This window comes from Salmo salar, chromosome ssa13 (assembly GCF_905237065.1).
Source record: "Salmo salar chromosome ssa13, Ssal_v3.1, whole genome shotgun sequence".
Taxonomy (NCBI): Eukaryota; Metazoa; Chordata; class Actinopteri; order Salmoniformes; family Salmonidae; genus Salmo; species Salmo salar.
Genome location: NC_059454.1, coordinates 13,159,285 through 13,181,603, shown reverse-complemented (window position 1 = coordinate 13,181,603; position 22,319 = coordinate 13,159,285). Strand labels below are relative to the sequence as shown.

The window sequence follows — 22,319 nt, the reverse complement described above, 5'->3', positions numbered from 1 at the left end:
TCTCTGATGAACTGACCCTGAACACAGGGTGTGTCCTTTCACCACTGTTGTTCTCTTTCTACACTAATGAAATGAAGATCCAAGGAAACAATGTGAGCCTTTTGAAGTACGTGGATGACTTGGCTCTGATGGGACTCTTTTTTAAAGATGCTACGTTAGATGGGGACAGCTATTTTAAACAGACCAACCATCAAGAATGGTGCCAGTCAAGTGCCCTCCACATCAATGTGGAAAAGACAAAGGAGCTGATCATCAATGGCAACAACTTGCCAATGTCCCAACCACTGTCTCTGAACGACCAACCAGTGGAGGTGGTTGAGTGTTTTAAATACTTAGGAACACAAATTGATAACAAGCTGGGTTTTACAGAGATGGCAGACTGTATTTTTATAAAAGCAAGTCAGTACCTGTTTTTAATCAGGAAATTTAAGGTGTTTGGGGTCAGCCAGGATGTTCTAGAGAGGATGTACAACAGCTTGCTGGAGGGCATCCTCACGTTCAATATGACAGTCTGTTATGGTAATCTGAGCAGGAGGAGCAGAGGCCAACTGACCAGAATAGTAAACACAGCTCACAAAGTAATTGGTCGACCACAGGCACATTTGAGCAGTCTGTTCCACAAGGCAACCAAAAAGAAGACACTGCTGTCATTGGCGATCCCTCCCACCCTCAACACCATCAGTTGGAGAGGCTTCCCTCTGGCCGGTGCTTCAGAATGCTCATGGCCAAGAAAAACATGTTCACACATTCATTCGTTCCTTGTGCTGTTGGACTACTAAATGCAAATTAAATTGTATCGGTATATGTACCTACAGTTGAAGTCAGAAGTTTACATACACCTTAGCCAAATACATTTAAACTCAGTTTTTCACAATTCCTGACATTTAATCCTTGTAAAATTTCCTGTTTTATGTCAGTTAGGATCACCACTTTATTTTAAGAATGTGAAATGTCAGAATAATAGTAGAGAGAATTATTTATTTCAGCTTTTATTTCTTTCATCACATCGCCAGTGGGTCAAAAGCTTACATACATTCAATTAGTATTTGGTAGCATTGCCTTTAAATTGTTTAACAAGGGTCAAACGTTCTGGGTAACCTTCCACAAACTTCCCACAATAAGTTGGGTGAATTATGGCCCATTCCTCCAGTCAGAGCTGGTGTAACTGAGTCAGGTTTGAGGCCTCCTTGCTCACACACGCTTTTTCAGTTCTGCCTACAAATTTTCTATAGGCTTGAGGTCAGGTCTTTGTGATGGCCACTCCAATACCTTGACTTTGTTGTCCTTAAGCCATTTTGCCACAACTTTGGAAGTATGCTTGGGGTCACTGTCCATTTGGAAGACCCATTTGCGACCAAACTTTAACTTCCTGACTGATGTCTTGAGATGTTGCTTCAATATAGCCACATAATTTTCCTCCCTCATGATGCCATCTATTTTGTGAAGTGCACCAGTCCCTCCTGCAGCAAAGCACCCCCACAACATGATGCTGCCACCCCCGTGCTTCACGGTTGGGATGGTGTTCTTCGGCTTGCAAGCCTCCCCCTTTTTCCTCCAAACATAACGATGGTCATTATGGCCAAATAGTTCTATTTTTGTTTCATCAGACCAGAGGACATTTCTCCAAAAAGTATGGTCTTTGTCCCCATGTGCAGTTGCAAACCATAGTCTGGCTTTTTTTATGGTGGTTTTGGAGCAGTGGCTTCTTTCTTGCTGAGCGGCCTTTCAGGTTATGTTGATATAGGACTTGTTTTACTGTGGATATAGATACCTTTGTACCTGTTTCCTCCAGCATCCTCACAAGGTCTTTGCTGTTGCTCTTGGATTGATTTTCACTTTTTGTACCAAGGTACGTTCATCTCTAGGAGACAGAACGCATCTCCTTCCTGAGCGGTATGACAGTTGTGTGGTCCCATGGTGTTTATAATTGCGTACTATTGTTTGTACAGATGAACGTGGTACCTTCAGGCGTTTTTTATCTGAGGTCTTTTGATTTTCCCATGATGTCAAGCAAAGAGGCACTGAATTTGAAGGAGAGAATTAGTCTCTTCCTCATGACTCTCCTGCGTTTCCCGTGGTGCTAGGCCTATCCTGGTTAGCTTGTCATGACCCCATTGTTTCTTGGCAACGGAGGGTTCTCACGGGGTGGTCGCGAGAGTGCTCGGGGAGGTGTTTAGGGGTTTCCGTTGGTGCTACCACGGTGGAAAGTCCAGACCAGGTCTCCACCGTGCGTATTCCCCCTGAATATGCCGATGTGGCTCTCGCCTTCTCCAAGAAGAATGCGACTCAATTTCCACAGCATCGACAGGGGGATTATGCGATAAGTCTCCTGGTAGACGCCACACTTCCCAGGAGTCATGTGTATCCTCTGTCACAAGCGGAGACAGCGGCTATGGAAACATATGTCTCCGAATCCCTGCTCCAGGGGTACATTCGGTCCTCCACTTCACCTGCCTCCTCAAATTTCTTTTTTGTGAAGAAGAAGGAGGAAGGTCTGCGCCCATGTATTGACTATCGAGGTCTAAATCAGATCACGGTGAGGTACAGTTACCCGCTAACTCTCATCACCACTGCGATTGAGTCAATGCACGGGGCATGCTTCTTCACCAAACTAGATCTCAGGAGCGCTTAAAACCTGGTGCGTATCCAGGAGGAAGACAAGTGGAAGACGGCATTCAGTACCACCTCAGGGAATTATGAGTACTTTGTCATGCTGTACGGGTTGATGAATGCTCCATCAGTCTTCCAAGCCTTTGTAGACGAGATTTTCAGGGACCTGCACGGGCAGGGTGTAGTGGTGTATATTGATGACATTCTAATATACTCCGTTACATGCGCCGAGCATGTGTCCCTGGTGCGCAGGGTGCTTGGACGATTGTTTGAGAATGACCTGTATGTCACGGCTGAGAAATGCCTGTTCTTCCAGCAGTCCGTCTCCTTCCTAGGGTACCGCATTTCCACCTCTGGGGGTGGAGATGGAGAGTGACCGCATTGTAGCTGTGCGTAATTGGCCGACTCCCACCACAGTGAAGGAGGTGCAGCAATTTTTAGGGTTTGCCAATTACTACCGGAGGTTTATCCGGGGTTTTGTTCAGGTAGCTGCTCCCATTACCTCACTATTGAAGGGGGGTCCGGTGCGGTTGCAGTGGTCGGCTGGGTCGGACAGGGCTTTTAGGAAACTGAAGGCTCTGTTTATCTCGGTTCCTGTGCTGGCTCATCCGGATCCGTCTTTGCAATTCATAGTGGAGGTGGACGCGTCTGAGGCTGGGATAGGAGCTGTGCTCTCTCAGCGCTCGGGTACGCCATCTAAGCTCCGCCCCTGTGCCTTCTTTTCTAAGAAGCTCAGCCCGGCGGAGCGAAACTATGATGTGGGGGACCGGGAGCTGTTGGCTGTCGTCAAGGCTTTGAAGGTGTGGAGACATTGGCTTGAGGGGACTAAACCCCCTTTTCTCATCTGGACTGACCACCGCAATCTGGAGTACAGGCTAGGTGGGCCATGTTTTTCACCCGTTTTGTGTTTACCCTCTCTTACAGACCAGGTTCCCTGAACGTTAAGGCAGACGCACTGTATGACACAGAGGAGTGGTCCATGGATCCCACTCCCATAATTCCAGCCTCTTGTTTGGTGGCACCGGTAGTGTGGGAGCTGGATGCGGACATTGAACGGGCGTCACGTGCAGAGCCCGTTCCCCCTGAGTGTCCAGCTGTGCATCGGTACGTTCAGTCTGCTGTCCGCGTCCGATTGATCTACTGTGCTCAAATGTCACCCTCCTCTGGTCATCCTAGGATTGATCGGACAATGCGTTGTCTTAGTGGGAGGTACTGGTGGCCCACTTTAGCTAAAGACGTGAGGGTTTATGTTTCCTCCTGCTCAGTGTGCACTCAGTGCAAGGCTCCTAGACACCTACCCAGGGGTAAGTTACAACCCTTACCCGTTCCACAACGGCCGTGGTCGCACTTGTCGGTGGATTTTATAACCAATCTTCCACCTTCACAAGGTAACACCACGATCCTGGTTGTCGTTTTTCTATGTCCTGTCATCTCCTCTCTTTGCCCGGTCTCCCTATGGCCCTACAAACGGCGGAGGCTCTGTTTACACACGTCTTTCGGCACTACGGGGTGCCTGAGGATATAGTGTCTGATCGGGGTCCCCAGTTCACTTCAAGGGTCTGGAAGGTGTTCATGGAACGTCTGGGGGTCTCCGTCAGCCTTACCTCGAGTTTTCACCCTGAGAGTAACGGGCAGGTGGAGAGAGTTAACCAGGATGTGGGTAGGTTTCTGAGGTCTTATTGCCAGGACCGGCCGGAGAAGTGGGCGGAGTTTGTGCCCTGGGCAGAGATGGCTCAGAACTCGCTCCGCCACTCCGCCACTCCTCCACTAACCTCTCTCCCTTTCAGTGTGTATTTGGGTATCAACCGGTTCTGGCCCCTTGGCATCAGAGTCAGACCGAGGCTCCTGCGGTGGACGACTGGTTCCGGCGTGCCGAGGAAACCTGGGACGCCGCTCATGTCCGCCTTCAGCGCGTCGTGCGGCGCCAGAAAGTTGTCGCAGACCGTCGCCGCAGTGAGGACCGGTCTGGCTCTCGACCAGAAACCTGCCCCTCCGCCTGCCCTGCCGGAAGCTGGGTCCGCGGTTTGTGGGGCCGTTTAAAGTCCTGAGGAGAGTGAACGAGGTATGTTATACGTTAAAGCTCCCCCCCCCACTACCATATTAACCCCTCGTTCCATGTGTCTCTCCTCAGGCCGGTGGTGGCTGGCCCGCTCCAGGAGGCTGAGGTGCGGGAGGTTCCTCCGCCCCCTCTGGACATTGAGGGGGTCCCGGCATACTCCATTCGATCCATCCTGGATTCGAGATGTCGGGCGTGGGGCCTTCAGTTCCTCGTGGACTGGGAGGGGTACGGTCCGGAGGAGAGATGCTGGGTTCCGGTGGAGGATGTGTTAGATCCTTCCATGCTTCGAGAGTTCCATCGTCTCCATCCGGTTTGCCCTGCACCTCGTCCCCGAGGCCGGTGTTGACATGCGGCTGGAGCCGCGCGTCGGGGGGTACTGTCACGACTTCTGCCAAAGTCGATGCCCCTCCTTCCTCGGGTGGTGCTCGGCCGTCGACGTCACCGGTCTTCTAGCCATCATTGATCAGTTTTTCATTTTCCATTGGTTTTGTCTTGTCTTCCTACACACCTGTTTTCAATCCCATTAATTACATGTTGTGTATTTAACCCTCTGTTTCCCCTCATGTCCTTGTCGGTGGTTGTTTGTGATGTTATGTTACATGTGTATTTTGTATCGGTGTGCGACGGGTTATTTTTACCCATGTTATTTTGTACTTTGGTTTTGGAGTTTGTTTTTGTCATTAAAAACTGCAGTTTAACCAATTTGGTTTCTCCTGCGCCTGACTTCCCTGCCACCTACATACACGATTATGACAAACGTTTTTTTCAATCTATTAAATTCAAATAACACTCCTCTATTTCTGCTCATTAAAGTGTTGCAACACCCCCTGACTGTGGAGGAAAACATCCCTACAAAGGATGCACCATTACAGTATGGTACAGGGAAGGTGAGGGCTGTCTGTATCTGTTAACCTACCTGCTCTGTCTCTGTGAACCTACCTGCTCTGTCTCTGTGAACATACCTGCTCTGTCTCTGTGAACATACCTGCTTTGTCTCTGTGAACATACCTGCTCTGTCTCTGTTAACCTACCTGCTCTGTCTCTGTGAACCTACCTGCTCTGTCTCTGTGAACATACCTGCTCTGTCTCTGTGAACATACCTGCTCTGTCTCTGTCTCTGTTAACCTACCTGCTCTGTCTCTGTGAACCTACCTGCTCTGTCTCTGTCTCTGTTAACCTACCTGCTCTGTCTCTGTCTCTGTTAACCTACCTGCTCTGTCTCTGTTAACCTACCTGCTCTGTCTCTGTGAACATACCTGCTCTGTCTCTGTTAACCTACCTGCTCTGTCTCTGTGAATCTACCTGCTCTGTCTCTGTGAACATACCTGCTCTGTCTCTGTCTCTGTTAACCTACCTGCTCTGTCTCTGTCTCTGTTAACCTACCTGCTCTGTCTCTGTTAACCTACCTGCTCTGTCTCTGTGCACCTACCTGCTCTGTCTCTGTCTCTGTTAACCTACCTGCTCTGTCTCTGTTAACCTACCTGCTCTGTCTCTGTTAACCTACCTGCTCTGTCTCTGTGAACCTACCTGCGCTGGCTCTGTGAACATACATGCTCTGTCTCTGTGAACATACCTGCTCTGTCTCTGTGAACATACCTGCTCTGTCTCTGTGAACATACCTGCTCTGTCTCTGTGAACATACCTGCTCTGTCTCTGTGAACATACCTTCTCTGTCTCTGTGAACATACCTGCTCTGTTTCTGTGAACTTACCTTCTCTGTTTCTGTGAACATACCTGCTCTGTCTCTGTGAACATACCTGCTCTGGCACTGTGAACATACCTTCTCTGTTTCTGTGAACTTACCTGCTCTTACAGTTTCTGCAGCCAATGTTTATCTGCTCTAACAGTAGCAGGCTAAACCCAGGGTTATAGCATAACAAAGGTAGTTGTTGTTTGAGCCCATAACTAGAAACAGCCATGTATGCTTTCTGTGGTCAGTAAATAGAGAGGAGGGGCTTCCGACAGATATATGGCTGTGCTGCTGTCTTGTGTTTGCTGTGTTTATAATCAATACAGATGTCCTGATGTTTTAGTGACCGCTATTACTTTAAGGCAGAACTTTAAGAGCCTGGGATCCTAAAGGGGAGTTCACTGCTCAGCCCTCAGATGGCCCCTCCAACAGACAAAGCCTACTGGCTACACTGACTGGACAGGAGCTGACCTCCCTGAACAGCCCCACCCTCCAGTGACCTCCACCTCCACCCCCTACCCTTCACAGCCCCTCTCTGGGCTGATGGATCTCTGGACTGGGAGCATTCTCGGGAGCAGAAGAGGGTCCCATGGACAGAGCAGGGGTACAGAACGGACAGACAGCAATGCTCATCATCCCCCAACACCCAGCTAGTCCAGACCTCATGTATCCTCTCCTTCACATTCCCTCCATCTCACCCAGTCTCCTCGCCCTCTCCCTGGGTCTGCTTTGGCCTCTCTGCTCTGCTCTCCCCTCCCCCTCTCCCTGTCCCTGCTTCGGCCCCTCTCCCCTTTGGGGGAGTGGAAGAGAATTGCGAGGGGAGGCAACCTGCTCCACGCTACTGTTAAAATAATTATACAATTTTAAATGTTTTATTTAACAGAACTAAATAATGCAAGGTGTGGGTCAACAGCAGCAACTGCCCTGGGGCCGCAGGGAGGCAGTCTGGAGTAGATTGAGAGGTACAGAGGGGTTTTCATCACAGAGTCAATCACTAAAACAGCAGAGAGATAGAAGATTCACAGAACATGTAGTTCTCCTTATCGCCCTCCAGCAGTGATCCAGTACAGATGGAGGATCTTCTATTGAGACAGTTTGCTACAGCAGGAAAATAATCTGGCAGCAATAGGATTATAATGAATGGACATTTTTCTAGGGGTTGATACATTTTATATTAGGGCAAATCTAGTGTGTGTGTGTGTGTGTGTGTGTGTGTGTGTGTGTGTGTGTGTGTGTGTGTGTGTGTGTGTGTGTGTGTGTGTGTGTGTGTGTGTGTGTGTGTGTGTGTGTGTACTTGTGTTTGTTAATGTGTGTGCGTGCGCGTTTGTGTGTGTGCTCATTTGAGAGAACATTTTTCAGTGAGCTCTGTTTAGATATGCATCACACGGGTAAAGCCCGTAGGCCCCTCCTACTCTCTTAACCTCAATTACAGCAGAGCAATGATACAATGACATCCTCCTGCCTTAATCCACAGACTAACAAACATCAACACATCATAACACAGGAAAAGAGGACCAACTTAATCTGACAGCTTGCACACCCTCAATGAGTTTATACAATGGCTTACTTCATGGCATTCAATGGCCCCTGTTCTGCATTTACAACTAGCTACTCCACTACTCAGTCTACAAGATGAGGGAGCTGAATATGGCATGGAATCAGAGAAAGGCAGAAGGACGACTCAACACAAAGGTAAAACTGGAGAGGAGAGGAGAGGAGAGGAGAGGAGAGGAGAGGAGAGGAGAGGAGAGGAGAGGAGAGGAGAGGAGAGGAGAGGAGAGGAGAGGAGAGGAGAGGATACCAATAATAGTGGTGAGCATCTCTGCTGTAGTATGTTAGTCACAGACACCGTCTGCCTCCCACACTCTGATGACCAACTAACTGATCCAATACAATGAGGGAACAGAGATAACATCACACTCTGATTAACTAACTGATCCAATACAATGAGGGAACAGAGATAACATCACACTCTGATTAACTAACTGATCCAATACAATGAGGGAACAGAGATAACATCACACTCTGATGACCAACTAACTGATCCAATACAATGAGGGAACAGAGATAACATCACACTCTGATGACCAACTAACTGATCCAATACAATGAGGGAACAGAGATAACATCACACTCTGATTAACTAACTGATCCAATACAATGAGGGAACAGAGATAACATCACACTCTGATTAACTAACTGATCCAATACAATGAGGGAACAGAGATAACATCACACTCTGATGACCAACTAACTGATCCAATACAATGAGGGAACAGAGATAACATCACACTCTGATTAACTAACTGATCCAATACAATGAGGGAACAGAGATAACATCACACTCTGATTAACTAACTGATCCAATACAATGAGGGAAAAGAGATAACATCACACTCTGATTAACTAACTGATCCAATACAATGAGGGAACAGAGATAACATCACACTCTGATTAACTAACTGATCCAATACAATGAGGGAAAAGAGATAACATCACACTCTGATTAACTAACTGATCCAATACAATGAGGGAACAGAGATAACATCACACTCTGATTAACTAACTGATCCAATACAATGAGGGAAAAGAGATAACATCACACTCTGATTAACTAACTGATCCAATACAACGATGGAAGAGAGATAACGTCACATTATGTAATTGCAGCAGTCCATCTGTGAAATTAGCCTGGGGTTGTATCCTGTTTCCCAACAGGTCGTGACAGCTCCCTCCCTGGGTTCTCACCAACAACACCCACGTTTCTCCTACAGATACTGGAGAAATACTAAAAGAGAACATTTGCCATTGTCTGTAGGTTGGTAGGACTAGGGTGTGAAAGAACAGTTCAGAGCTTCTGCTCTTTTCTATAATCTGTGGGGGACACAATATACAGTACGGTCTATACTTGGCATGTAGGTTTCACTATGGATGACACAAACTGGGATATGGGGGAGGGGAATGGGCGAGGTATATAAAAATGTAATACTGTAGTATTTACTATAGTTAAAAAAGTGTAGTGTTTTTGCTGACATTACTGCAGTATTTATTTTGTGGATACTGTTGTGGTATTTACTACAATATTCTACTGTACAAAATTTGACAGTAAGCACTACACAATTGAGGGATACCACAGTGTGTAGTATAGTAGTGTATAGTATACTACTGTACATAATTTGATAGTAAATACTGTAGTATTCTACAATAAACTGTAGTATTTTTTCATGCTTGGATTGTACTGTAGTCGTGTACCAGTAAGACACAACTTCCGGCCTAAACAGTACAAGCTGTCTATACAGTACATTCCTTGGATGGTCAGACAACACCATAATGTGCCTGACACTCAATATGTCACTTAGGAAATACACATTTTAACACTGAGAAGAAAAAAACTGTAATGTACAGAAAGTTCCAGCAAGTCATTGGAGTTTTTTTGGGCATGTTTGTTACAAAGCTGATGAGTCCCACTGGGATGCTATTGGAGGATAGTTTAACCAATAAGGCCCGAGGGGGTGTGGTATATGGCCAATATACCACAGCTAAGGGCTGTTCTTATGCACGACGCATCGCGGAGTGACTAGACACAGACCTTAGCCCTGGTATATTGGCCATATACCACAAACCCCTGAGGTGTCTTGTCTTATTGCTATTATAAACTGGTTACCAACGTAATTAGAGCAGTAAAAATAAATGTTTTGTCATACCCGTGGTATACCACGGCTGTCAGCCAATCAGCATTCAGGGCTCGAACCATCCAGTTTATAATGTTTTGTAATTGTTAAGACATCTCCACCATTCTGCTCCTAATTCGAAAACATGCATTGGTACGGCAGAATGAATCTATTTCCAGTTAGAAACATTTTGGAGGGAAGGGAAAGTATCGTGCAGTGCTTAGAAACATCCTTAAGTAGATTGAGAGCTTTCGCTAATGAGTCAAGTGGCTTTCGAATCACTTGTCCAGTTAAATCTACTCACAGAGATAGGGAGTAAAGAGGATAGGCTAGATTTGAAGGGATGAGACTGTATTGATATATTCTTGAACTTTCTCTCCTCATGTCCAGTGGATAATGTGGTGTGTTAGCTAGAGTGAGTCTCTGTATGTCTCCCTTCCTATTCTCCAGTAAGTCAGTCTTCCGTTCTGCAGACCACAGCATGGAGAGAGGTCAGTTTGTGTTACCTCCCGTAGCTCCCGGGATGAGACCCAACTCACCAATGAATTTCTTTCACACACAGCGAGCACTTCGCAGATAAAACATGTTTCCTTTCACCAGGGAGTTTAAAAGAGTGGTCACTGAGCAAATTAGACTGACCTCAGTCCCCAACCCTCCCTGGCCCCCACAGCCTTACTCTGCCTCCGGGGCCTTTCTCTCCTATTTCTCCTCTCTTTCATCTCTCTTGTCTCTCAGCTGCTTTCACTGGGAGGTGGTCCTTTTTTCTGCTCATGTCGCGTTCCTGAAAGAGAAAGTCACCATCAATCAGACCACCCTGCTACTGAAAACACCAACCACATCACCATGACAACCTATAGAGATGGGAGGGAGCAATACATTACAATAGTTTCATTAATGGGTGGGAGGGGAGGAGATGGATGGATGGGAGAGGAGGAGGAGGTGGAGAGAGAAGAGAGAGGGGGAGTGTTTAGGTGTTTAGACTCTGAACTCTTAATTGTAATCTGTGGAGTGTGGTGTAGTGTACAGATGAGAAAAGTAGATATACTGACACACCTTGTCACTGAGATGTCCTCAGCTCAGACCTCTGTCCTCTCCTCACTCCGCATGCCTGCTGCTTGTTTATCATGGATAATTGTCCCTCTGAGGGATTTTAATGTTCTTTGAATTCCTCTTTTTTTCTTCCCTTATTTGTTTATTTTGTTTATTTATCATAATATTTTTGACACATTATATAAATGCAGAGGTAGGAGATGAGCAGCCAGTCACGATGACGTAGTTTAGTAGCCTAGACTACACTCAACCATAAGCTTCCATGTTGTTTTCATTAATAAACACTGATTGGTTCAATTACCATAAAGTGCAGCTGAACACACTGATTGGCAAGTGTGTTTTTCTGTTGCTAATTACAAAAACTAGGTTTCAGTCTTGGAGGTGTGTCTCCTGACCAATTCCGCATTTGGTTAATGATGTTTGTCCCTCATGAGTCACTGTAGGAAGCCTATTTCACTTCTTCAAAATCACCAGAATGAATCTAAAATAACTTAAGAAATATGTAATTACTTTTAAAGTGTTTGCCGAGGATGTTTTATATGCTCAATTTTACACCTAACTAAGGTGTTTTGTGCAGTATTTCTGAAATTTAAAAATGTGTGATGTGTTGTCTTGTGTAAACAAGTCAGAGCTGCTGGGCAGGTCTGTCTCACTGTCTATGCTATTGTTTAGAGAGCAATCCCTGCAGCTGTTCACCCCATGTCGGTGGGAAAATGTACATCGTCAAATCAAAACCCAACCTTCATTTACCCGTTGTGACACATGGATGTTCCAAACTCCGTTTTAGATGAGACCAAAATTATCCTATTTACATTTTGTAGTCAAGTTTGACACTAGAATTACTGTTTCTGACTCATATCAATAGCACATAGGCCATTTTCAAAGGGATTCGTTACTTTTTAAAGGCAGTTGCTCTTTAAGGGGAGAAACATAGCGGGTCAAACTGAGCCCTTTTGATAATTCACCCATCCAGCTAAACATTTATATACTCATAAAAGATCATTATATCTATGTTTTTTTTGTTTTACTTAATATCTAGCAGACACTCGTATCAAGAGCGACATACAGTTAGTTAGTGTATTCATCTTCAGATAGCTAGGTGGGACCACCACATATCTCAGTCATAATAAGTCAATTTTCCCTCAATAAAGTAGCTATTAGCGAAGTCAGTGCTAGTAGGGGGAGGAAGTCAAGTGTGAGTGTTAGTTTCTGAAAGGTGGAGTGCTGTGGGAATATTTAAGAAACTGTTTGAAGAGGTAGAGTTTCAGATGTTTTCGGAAGATGGCCAGCGACTCTGCTGTTCTAGCTTTAGGGGGAAGGTGGTTCAACCATTGGAGTGCCAGGACAGAGAAGAGCTTGGACTGGGCTTAGCGGGAGCTGCCTTCCCATAGGGGTGGGAGAGCCAAGAGACCAGAGGTGGCAGAACAGAGTACTTGGATTGGGGTGCAGAGATTGAACATAGCTTGTAGGTATTGAGGGATAGTTCCTCTTGCTGCTCCGGTGGAAAGTATCATGGTGTTCTAGTGGATGCGAGCTTAGACTGGAAACCAGTGGAGTGTGCGGAGGAGCAAGTGACATGCGAGAACTTGGGAAGGTTGAAAACCAGACGGGCTGCAGGGTTCCGGATACATTGCAGGTGTTTGATGGCACAAGCGGGTACCCCAGACAACAACAAATTGCAGTAGTCCAGACAGGAGATGACAAGTGCCTGGATTAGGACCTACACCTCTTCCTGTGTGAGCTAGGGTCATACTCTATGGATGTTGTAGAGCAAGGACCTGCAGTACCGAATCACTGCTTTGATGTTTGCAGAAAATGACAGGGTGTTGTACAGGGTCACACCAAGGGTCTTTGCACTCTGGGAGGGGGACACCGTGGAGTTGTCAACCGTGATGGAGAGGTCTTGGAGAGGTTGTCGGAGGTTGAGCTTAAGGGGGTGGGCTGACATCCAAGCTGAGATGTCTGCCAGGCACGCAGAGAAACGTGTCGCCACCTGGGTGTCAGAATGGGGAAGGAGAAAAGTAGTTGAGTGTCATCTGCATAGCAATGATAGGAGAGACCATGTGAGGATATGATGGAGCCGAGGGTCTTGGTGTATAGAGAGAAGAGGAGAGGGCCTAGAACCGAGCCCTGAGGGACACCGGTAGTGAGAGTACATGGTGCAAACACAGATCCTCTCCACGTCACCTGGTAGGAGCGGCCTGCCAGGTAGAATGCAATCCAATAGTGTGGAGAGACTGAGACACCCAGCCCTGAGAGGGTGGAGAGGAGGATCTGATGGTTCACGGTGTCAAAGACAGCAGATAGATCTAGGAGGATGAGAACAGAGGAGAGAGAGAGTCAGATTTGGCAGTGAGGAGGACCCTTCGTGACAAAGAGGAGAACAGTCTTGGTTGAATGACCCGTCTTGAAGCCTGACTGGTTAGGGTCAAGAAGATCATTCTGAGATAGCAAAAGATTTGGTCTGAGACAGCACGCTCAAGTGTTTTGGAAAGGAACGTTTTTTGGTGTTAGATGGTTGGAGTGTTGTTGTTTTTTTACTCTTGACATGTTGAAGTCAGAGGGGACGCAGCCAGGGTTCAGGGATGAGTTGATGAGGGATCAGTGAATGTCAACATGCTTGCTGCTCCATTTGTATTTGGCCTGGACAGTTAAAGTAACGTGGTGATTTACATCCATTCAGGGTTGAAAGAGGCAGTGTTTTGGTGAGGGTTTCTGCAGGGCCTCTGTCCTTCAGTTGTTTAATTTGATAATGGTAACCTCAGCGCTACTCAAGCTCCTGTGCCTCTGAGTCCTGCTCTGGGTCACTAGGACTTGAAAGATAGTTGGTACCAGGTTTCTGTTCCCTTCCAACTGACGGATGGACAGCTAGACGGACACACAGACAGACGGACAGGCAGGCAGGCGGGCGGACAGATAAACAGACAGACTGACGAAATGGAGCACTGGGGAAACGGAGTAGCTAGTTTGTCAGAAATGAATTCCAAACTTCAAAAAGCATGGCTGTAAGAATAATCGATGTGTCTAAAGCCATGGCGCAGGTGATACGGCTGTATGAATAATCAATGTGCCTCATTTGAACAGACCATTTCCATTACATTGTTGTAACCCTTAGGCAGGCTCTGCTTATGATATGAAGCTTCATAGACACTGTATAAGAGGGATCCCCAACTGGCGACCTGCGGGTGATTTTATTTGGCACCCCAAGTTATCGGGGTAAAACATTATAATATACTGGATATATTTTTTCATTGTTGGACATAAAAGATTGTCAAACCATGAGAAAATCAGCTCCAAGTGATTTAATTTTTGGAAATCTGTTCCAAAGTATTACCATGCATAGTGGAGATCATATGCAAATGTTGGTTGAAAATGATTGTTTTAGTCAAATATTATATCTGTTTAGTCTTCTTGCGGCTGAATGTAGCTGATGATCCCTGATCTTTACAGTGGCGAGAATTAATTCAAGGTTTCTTGATCACTATTCTAACAGGTAATGCTGACTAAAGATACTTTTCTACACAAGTCATCTACACAATGCCAAACAAAACAAAAAATTATAATCTCATTTTAGATTTCAAAGAACCTGTACCTACTGTACACTACTCAGAGTACCCATTTAAAGCTTGCAGAAATTCCTGCCTAATGAGAAATGGACTTCAATTGAAAAAGAATGATACATCTTCTGAAGATTCATATTCTATAGGTAAAGAGAGTAGGCTTCATTTACATTTGATCACAGTGAGCCACATTTCAGCAATTACAACTTCCAGCCTTCAATACCCATTCAAACCAGAGACAAGCCAAAGTGTGCTCTCACGTCTCATCTTCATGACATATGAGAACAAGATGTTGTTATGCGTTCACATACGCGTACACACACAACACACACAACACAGATAGCAATGGGAAACCACATACTGAAGTTCATTGAACAAAAACCAAACACTGTTTGTGCCAACAAAGTGCTCATCCGAGTCATTTAAAAGTGGAAAGGAAATGAAACTGAAGGCTCAATAATACCACCTGCCATAGCAGCAGGCAGCCAGGCCACCTGGTACTGCCAACCTAACAGGAGGGAGGGATCCAACAGAGACATGTGGCAGCAGCAACCCAAGCAAACTCTCTGTTTCTCCAACACTGCCTAATTACTGCTTCCGCACCCTGGCCAAGCATATTGTAATTATAGGACACACACACGCACCTATGCACTTCTACACACACACACACACACACACACACACACACACACACACACACACACACACACACACACACACACACACACACACACACACACACACACTCACATAAGACTTAATGCCTACATTATTGTGTACCAGATGAGAATCTGTGGGTTTATGGTTCCTCTCTCTCTCTCTCTTCTCAGTGGACCTGTGGGTTTCTATCATTTTATAGGAGACCAATTTCCAGACTTGCAGCATCCCAAATGATACACTAACCGGACAGTTTATTAGGTACACCCCCCCCCGCCTCCAGAACAGCCTGAATTCTCCGAGTTGTGGGTTATACAAGTCGGAAACGTTCCACAGGGATGTTGGTCCATGCTGATGTAATGGCATCACTCAGTTGCTGCAGATTGGACAACGGTACACCACCGCCCCCAGCCTGTACCGTTGACGCCAGGCAGGATGGGTCCATGGACTGACACAACAGGAACTGGGATTTGTCAGACCAGGCAATATTTTTCCTCAGTTGTCCAGTGTTGGTGATCGCGTGCCCACTGGAGCCACTTCTTGTTTTTAGCTGATAGGAGTGGAACCCGGTGTGGTCGTCTGCTGCAATAGCCCACCTGTGCCAAGGATCGATGAGTTTCAAGATGCCGTGCCTGGCACCGACGATCATACCACGCTCAAAGTCGCTTAGGTCACTCGTTTTGCCCATTCTAATGTTAATACGAACAGTAACTGAATACCTCAATGCCTATCTGCCTGCGTTATTATAGCAAGCCACAGTCACATGACTCACTGTCTGTAGGAGCGATCCATTTTTGTGAACTGGGTGGTGTACCTAATAAACTAATATGCTAATTAGTATAAATGCGTGTTAACAGTTGTTTAAGGTCAGTGAGCTCCAATTGTCCCTGCTGTATTAAACAGCTCTCAGCTATACACAGTTCACAGTGAGATTCCATTAGACACAATGTTTTCCAAAAACAGCCAAAAGGTCATAATTTCCATGAGTCATGAGGGTGTTGTACATCATGTCATCTTGTCTCTAATGCATCTCTTCTTTATTCCACTGGCCAATTTACTTTATAAATAATTAAAATAGCGTTTATAAACAGCAGTCGTTTTTTTTTACATCCGCCAATTGGCAGGAAGCCTCAGGGCACAGCATATTATTTATTCATGAGGACCCAAACCTTTGGGAGGATAATCCTTGATAGAGGGACAAGTTGGCTAGAGGGCGTCATACAGAATGGCTCAGAGCTGGCAGAACTGCTGGGCTGTGCCAAACTTTTAATAGCTGTCAATCAATCTGGCAATAGCCCACACTCTCGCTCTCTCTCGGCTCAACAATATAACTTTTTACCCAATTTTCGAAACAGCAGTGGCGTCTCCCTTCATTTGGTGTGTCACAAATCGATGTCACTTTTCTCGTTATTTTTACCAAACTAAATGCACATAGTTTGGTCTGGTTGGTATCTCACTCCTCTCAGACATCAGAATCTGACCCAGCCTATGTCCATCTGGGCTGAGTTACTCTTGGGCCCTCTCATCCGGCCTGCCATGTGAACCAAGCTAAAGACAGACAGTCCACTGGGTATATTCCACATTGGTTCATCATCATATGGTCTTGATTCTCTCTCTCTCATACACATATATATGCTCTAACCACTACGCTACCTGCCTAGTGGTTAGGTCGCCTAGTGGTTAGAGCGTTTGGCCAGTAACCGAAAGGTTGCTGGATCGAATCCACCAGCTGACAAGGTACAGATCTGTTATTCTGCCCTGAACAAGGCAGTTTACCCAGTGTTCCCCGGTAGGCCGTCATTGTAAATAAGAATTTGTTCTGAACTGACTTGCCTAGTTAAATAAAGGTTAAATAAAAATCAAATTCAAAATGAGGGGTGCTGGGCCTTGAAACTCGGTAGGCCTGTGAGTAACAGCCAGAACACAGGGGGTTGTGTGGGAGATCTCTACTGTACAAACTGTGCTTTGTATAATGCTCCATGATGGATTGACCATTGGCAGGGAGAAGACAGCCCTGTTGTTACCATCCTATCCTCTCACTCGCTCTCTAACACACACATACACACACATTATGGGTTAGTGAGCATTGATCTGATCTGAGAGGCAGGCAGTTGATCATATTATCCCCTGTAGGTTCTCATTTCAAGCTGAGCTGCTGCCCTGTCAGAAATAGGATTTCTCTGCTCCTGTAGTTATCGGAGAGACTTAGGCTCAGAGATGGGGAGAGATTCTGGGCAGGCAGGAGGAAAAGAAAAACAAAGAGAGATGAAAGTAAAAGCAGAGGAGGGATAGAGACAGAGAGAGAGAGAGAGAGAGAGTAGAGAGAGAGACACAGGGAGCATGGGCTCCTGAGTTCTTCTGCAAAAATATTAATTTAGAGATGGATAAATGTAGATAAATTAGCTTTTTTCCCGCAAGGACTTATACAGAGTACTAACCTCAACATCAAAACCTTCAATCCAAATCACAATTCCATACCTAAAACCTTGATTTTGGACAAAAATGACCTGAATGGACTATTTCTACCAAAGTCTATCAATAACAAAAACTTATAACAAACCAAAACCTGCAGAAGAAACACAGCGGAACCTGGAAATACCATCCAACACAACACTGAGTGAGTAACGTTCAGTCTGAACCTAATTCTGAAGGCAAAAAGTAAAAGACAATAATCTGTAGGTTATTTGTTATATAAAGCTTAATAAATCAGGCTACTAGGCTACCAAGCTGCTGGGAAAGAAACTGACCCCAACCAAACGTAGAGGCCTTTGAAGTCGCCATGGTTTATCCCTGTCCAGAGGTTATTACAATACAGTACCCCGTGGATATTAAAAATAACACTGCACGTAATAAGTACAACAACAAAAACTCCTCAAGGACAATCCAGAGACACTATTTGCTGACGGCTAGGGGAACGTAAGCAACTTAATTTTCCACACAGACCATCCCCTGGCAAGGCACAGTGCTATAAGAGCACACTACCCCTATGTCAAGAGAGAGGGTATTGGCCCAGGGTGGAAACTCAGAATACTAGACATTGAGGAAATTGAAACAACCTCTGTCAACGTCTACACGTCTGGGACAGTAATGGTGCAGGGCATCCTCAAGCAGTTCCAGCAGTACTTTTATTGGATCAAAGAGAGAGCATAGCAGGAAAAGATCTCTCTCTGTGACGACTCCCCCATCCTGAGTGAGTCTGATCACACCTCTTCAAACTGTCCTACAGACAAGGATAGTCTGTGACTGACCCAAGCCTAAGGAAAGCTTTGACTATGTACAGACTCAGTGAGCATTGCTATTGAGAAAGGCCGCCGTAGGCAGACCTGGCTCTCAAGAGAAGACAGGCTATGTGCACACTCCCCAGAAAATGAGGTGGAAACTGAGCTGCACTTCCTAACCTCCTGCTAAATGTATGACCATACTAGAGACACATATTTCCCTCAGATTACACAGATCCACAAAGAATTCGAAAACAAACCCAATTTTGATAAACTCCCATATCTACTGGGTGAAATACCTCAGTGTGCCATCACAGCAGCAAGATTTGTGACCTGTTGCCACAAGAAAAGGGCAACCAGTGAAGAACAAACACTATGTAAATACAACCCATATTTATGCTTATTTATTTTCCTTTTTGTACTTTAAACATTTGTACATCGTAACAACACTATATATATACTTAATATGACATTTGTAATGTCTTTATTCTTTTGGAACTTCTGTGAGTGGAGTGTTTACTGTTCATTTTTTATTGTTTATTTCAGTTTTTTATATTATCTACCTAGTACACACAATCCAGATAGAACAAACCCACAAAACAGACCAGCACAACAACACCCTGGCCTTTACGACCAGGTCCACCTATACAAGGCAGCAATCCCAAATTTTGCCAGGACCCTGAAGGACGTCACCCTCAACCGTAGCCCCAGCACCTCACACAGGAGCAACAGAGCACTGGACACCCCGCCCAGACCAGCAAGGCACCCTCCCAGACCTGCAAGACCCCCTTCTGAAGGACCTGCACCAATAGAACCCACGCCAAGAGGACCTACACCCAGACCACAGCATCACCAGCCACACCCCAACCAGCTGAGACTACCCGAAGCAAACCCTGGCCACACTTTATATAGGCCCCTCCATATCAGACCCATGCCCCTTCTGCCTAACCCATGCTCCCCGGCCCTGCGGCTAGGACCTCAACATGACAGCAGGACATTTGCCCAGGCCATGAGCAGAGCACCTCTTAGCCCCATCCTGTGACCTAAGAGGTATGTATCAGATGCTCAACATGATGTGATAGTCTGGGCCTAAACCACACAAAAAGCACACTAGACACAATGGAACACAAAGTTTTTACTATCTCATACTGGAATATACAAGGTCTGAGGTCATCTGCATTTGGCTTAAATAGAAGGAACCCAGACTTCATCAAAGAAATTGGAAATGCAGACATTGTCATCCTACAAGAAACATGGTATAAAGGAGATGGACCCACTGGCTGCCCTCTAGGTTACAGAGAGCTGGTAGTCCCATCCACCAAACTACCAGGTTTGAAACAGTGAAGAGACTCAGGGAGTATGCTAATTTGGTATAGAGCAGACCTAACCCACTCTATTAAATTAGTCAAAACAGGAACATTTTACGTCTGGCTAGAAATTAATAAAGAAATGATCTCAACAGAGAAAAATGTCCTCATGTGTGCTACCTATATCCCCCCAATAGAATCCCCATACTTTAACGACGATAGCTTCTACATCCTAGAAGTACTGTGGCGACATAAATGCCAGAAGCGGACAAGAACCTGACACCCTCAGCTCACAGGGGGACAAACACCTACCTGGAAGTGACAGCATTCCCTCCCCTATTTCCCTCGACAGGGCTGTGGGGTGAGACAGGGATGCAGCTTAAGCCCCACCATCTTCAAGATATATATCAACGAATTGGTGTGGGCACTAGAACAGTCTGCAGCAACCGGCCTCACCCTACTAGAATGTGAAGTCAAATGTCTGTTTGTTGATGATCTTGTGCTTCTGTCCCCAATCAAGGAGGGCCTACAGCAGCACCTAGATCTTCTGCACAGATTCGGTCATACTTGGGCCCTGACTGTAAATCTCAGTAAGACAAAAATAAGGGTGTTCCAAAAATGTCCTGTTGCCAGGACCACAAATACAAATTCCACCTAGACACTGTTGCCTTAGAGCACACAAAAAAACGATACATACCTCGGCCTAAACATCAACGCCACAGGTAACTTCCACAAAGCTGTGAACAAGCTGAGAGACAAGGCAGGAAGGGCCTTCTATGCCATCAAAAGGAAAATAAAATTCAACATACCAATTTGTATCTGGCTAAAAATAATTGAATCAGTTATTGAACTCATTGCCCTTTATGGTTGTGAAGTCTGGGGTCCGCTCACCAGCCAATAATTCACAAAATGGGACAAACACCAAATTGAGACTACTGTATGCATGCAGAATTCTGCAAAAAAATACTCTGTATGTACAACGTAAAACACAAAATAATGCATACAGAGCAGAATTAGGCCGATACCCGCTAATTATCAAAATCCAGAAAAAAGCTACTAAATTCTACAACCACCTAAAAGGAAGCGATTCCCAAACCTTCCATAACAAAGCCATCACCTACAGATAGATGAACCTGGAGAGGAGTCCCCTAAGTAAGCTGCTCCTGGGGCTCTGTTCACAAACACAAACAGACCCCACAGAGCCCCAGGACATCACTGTATATAGACATAAAATGACATTTGATTCTTCTCTATTCCTTTAGAAATATTTTGTGTAATTTTTACATTTAAGTCATTTAGCAGACACTCTTATCCAGAGCAACTTACAGTAGTGAATGCATACATTTCATACATTTATTTTTAATTTTTTTCCCCGCACTGGTCCCCCGTGGGAATCGAACCCACAACCCTGGCGTTGCAAACACCATGCTCTACCAACAGTTTGCTGTTCATTTGTATTGTTTATTTCACTTTTGTTTATTATCCATTTCACTTGCTTTGCCAATGTAAACATGTTCCCCATGCCAATAAAGCCATTCAATTGAGAGAGAGAGAGGAGAGAGAAGAGAGAGAGAGAGTAAGAGAACAAGAGAGAGAGTTGAAAATGAAAAATGGAAAGCGGAGGCTGACAGGTTGGAGTATGTTTTGCCTTTTACTCCAATGAATTACAGAGAAAATACATCACCTTCCTGAACATATCTGCTCGTCCATCTTTATGACCAGTTATACTGTCAGTGTATCTCCTCATACCAACATGACCCAGAGTGACAGGCATTTTTCCTACTCTGTTTCATTGTTTCCTTGAGATATGCATAACGGGGCCATAATTCTCGCTCCAACAGGCCTTGGCCTTCATTTAATCTCAACATAGGAGATAGTGTAGGAGCAGAATGAACTGGAGATAAATCTGCAGAGTCACTTCAAGGACATCAGTTATTATCCCATATTCTCTATAAACACACACACACGGGAGTGCCCACACACACACACTCACGTTAGCACACACACACACACACACACACACACACACACACACACACACACACACACACACACACACACACACACACACACACACACACACACACACACACACACACACACACACACACACACAAATGGGAGCGTGCACACTCACACACATGCACGGTAGCACACACACACGGGAGCGCGCACACACACGGGAGGGCCCAGCATACAGCCGGAAAGAACTTTTGGATATCAGAGCGGCGGTAACTCACCAGCATTACGACCAGGAATAGGACTTTCCCGAATTGGATCCTTTGTTCATACACACCAGGGCAATTTAACTTATCCCAGAGGCTGCTCCAAGACGCTGCCGGTGGGGAAGAGGTATTCGGAGTAGACTTAAGTCCTTTTGTTCACCCGACCTCGAATACCTCACAATCAAATGCCGACCGTGCTACCTCCCAAGAGAATTCTCTTCGGTTTTAGTCACAGCCGTGTATATTCCCCCTCAAGTTGATACCACGACAGC

The 22,319-nt window shown here is 45.6% G+C and overlaps 1 protein-coding gene across 1 annotated transcript in view; it reads right to left on the bottom strand.

The window, feature by feature from the left end:
• LOC123726192 (guanine nucleotide-binding protein subunit gamma 4-like) overlaps positions 1-22,319 on the bottom strand; it is a gene marked incomplete at both ends in the record, with an annotated part of 154,536 nt that overhangs the window by 20,598 nt on the left and 111,619 nt on the right. Inside the window, 2 exons of the mRNA XM_045692962.1 lie at positions 15,307-15,396; positions 21,806-21,936. Coding sequence (XP_045548918.1) covers positions 15,307-15,396; positions 21,806-21,936 — 221 coding nt within the window. The remainder of the gene's footprint in view (positions 1-15,306; positions 15,397-21,805; positions 21,937-22,319) is intronic.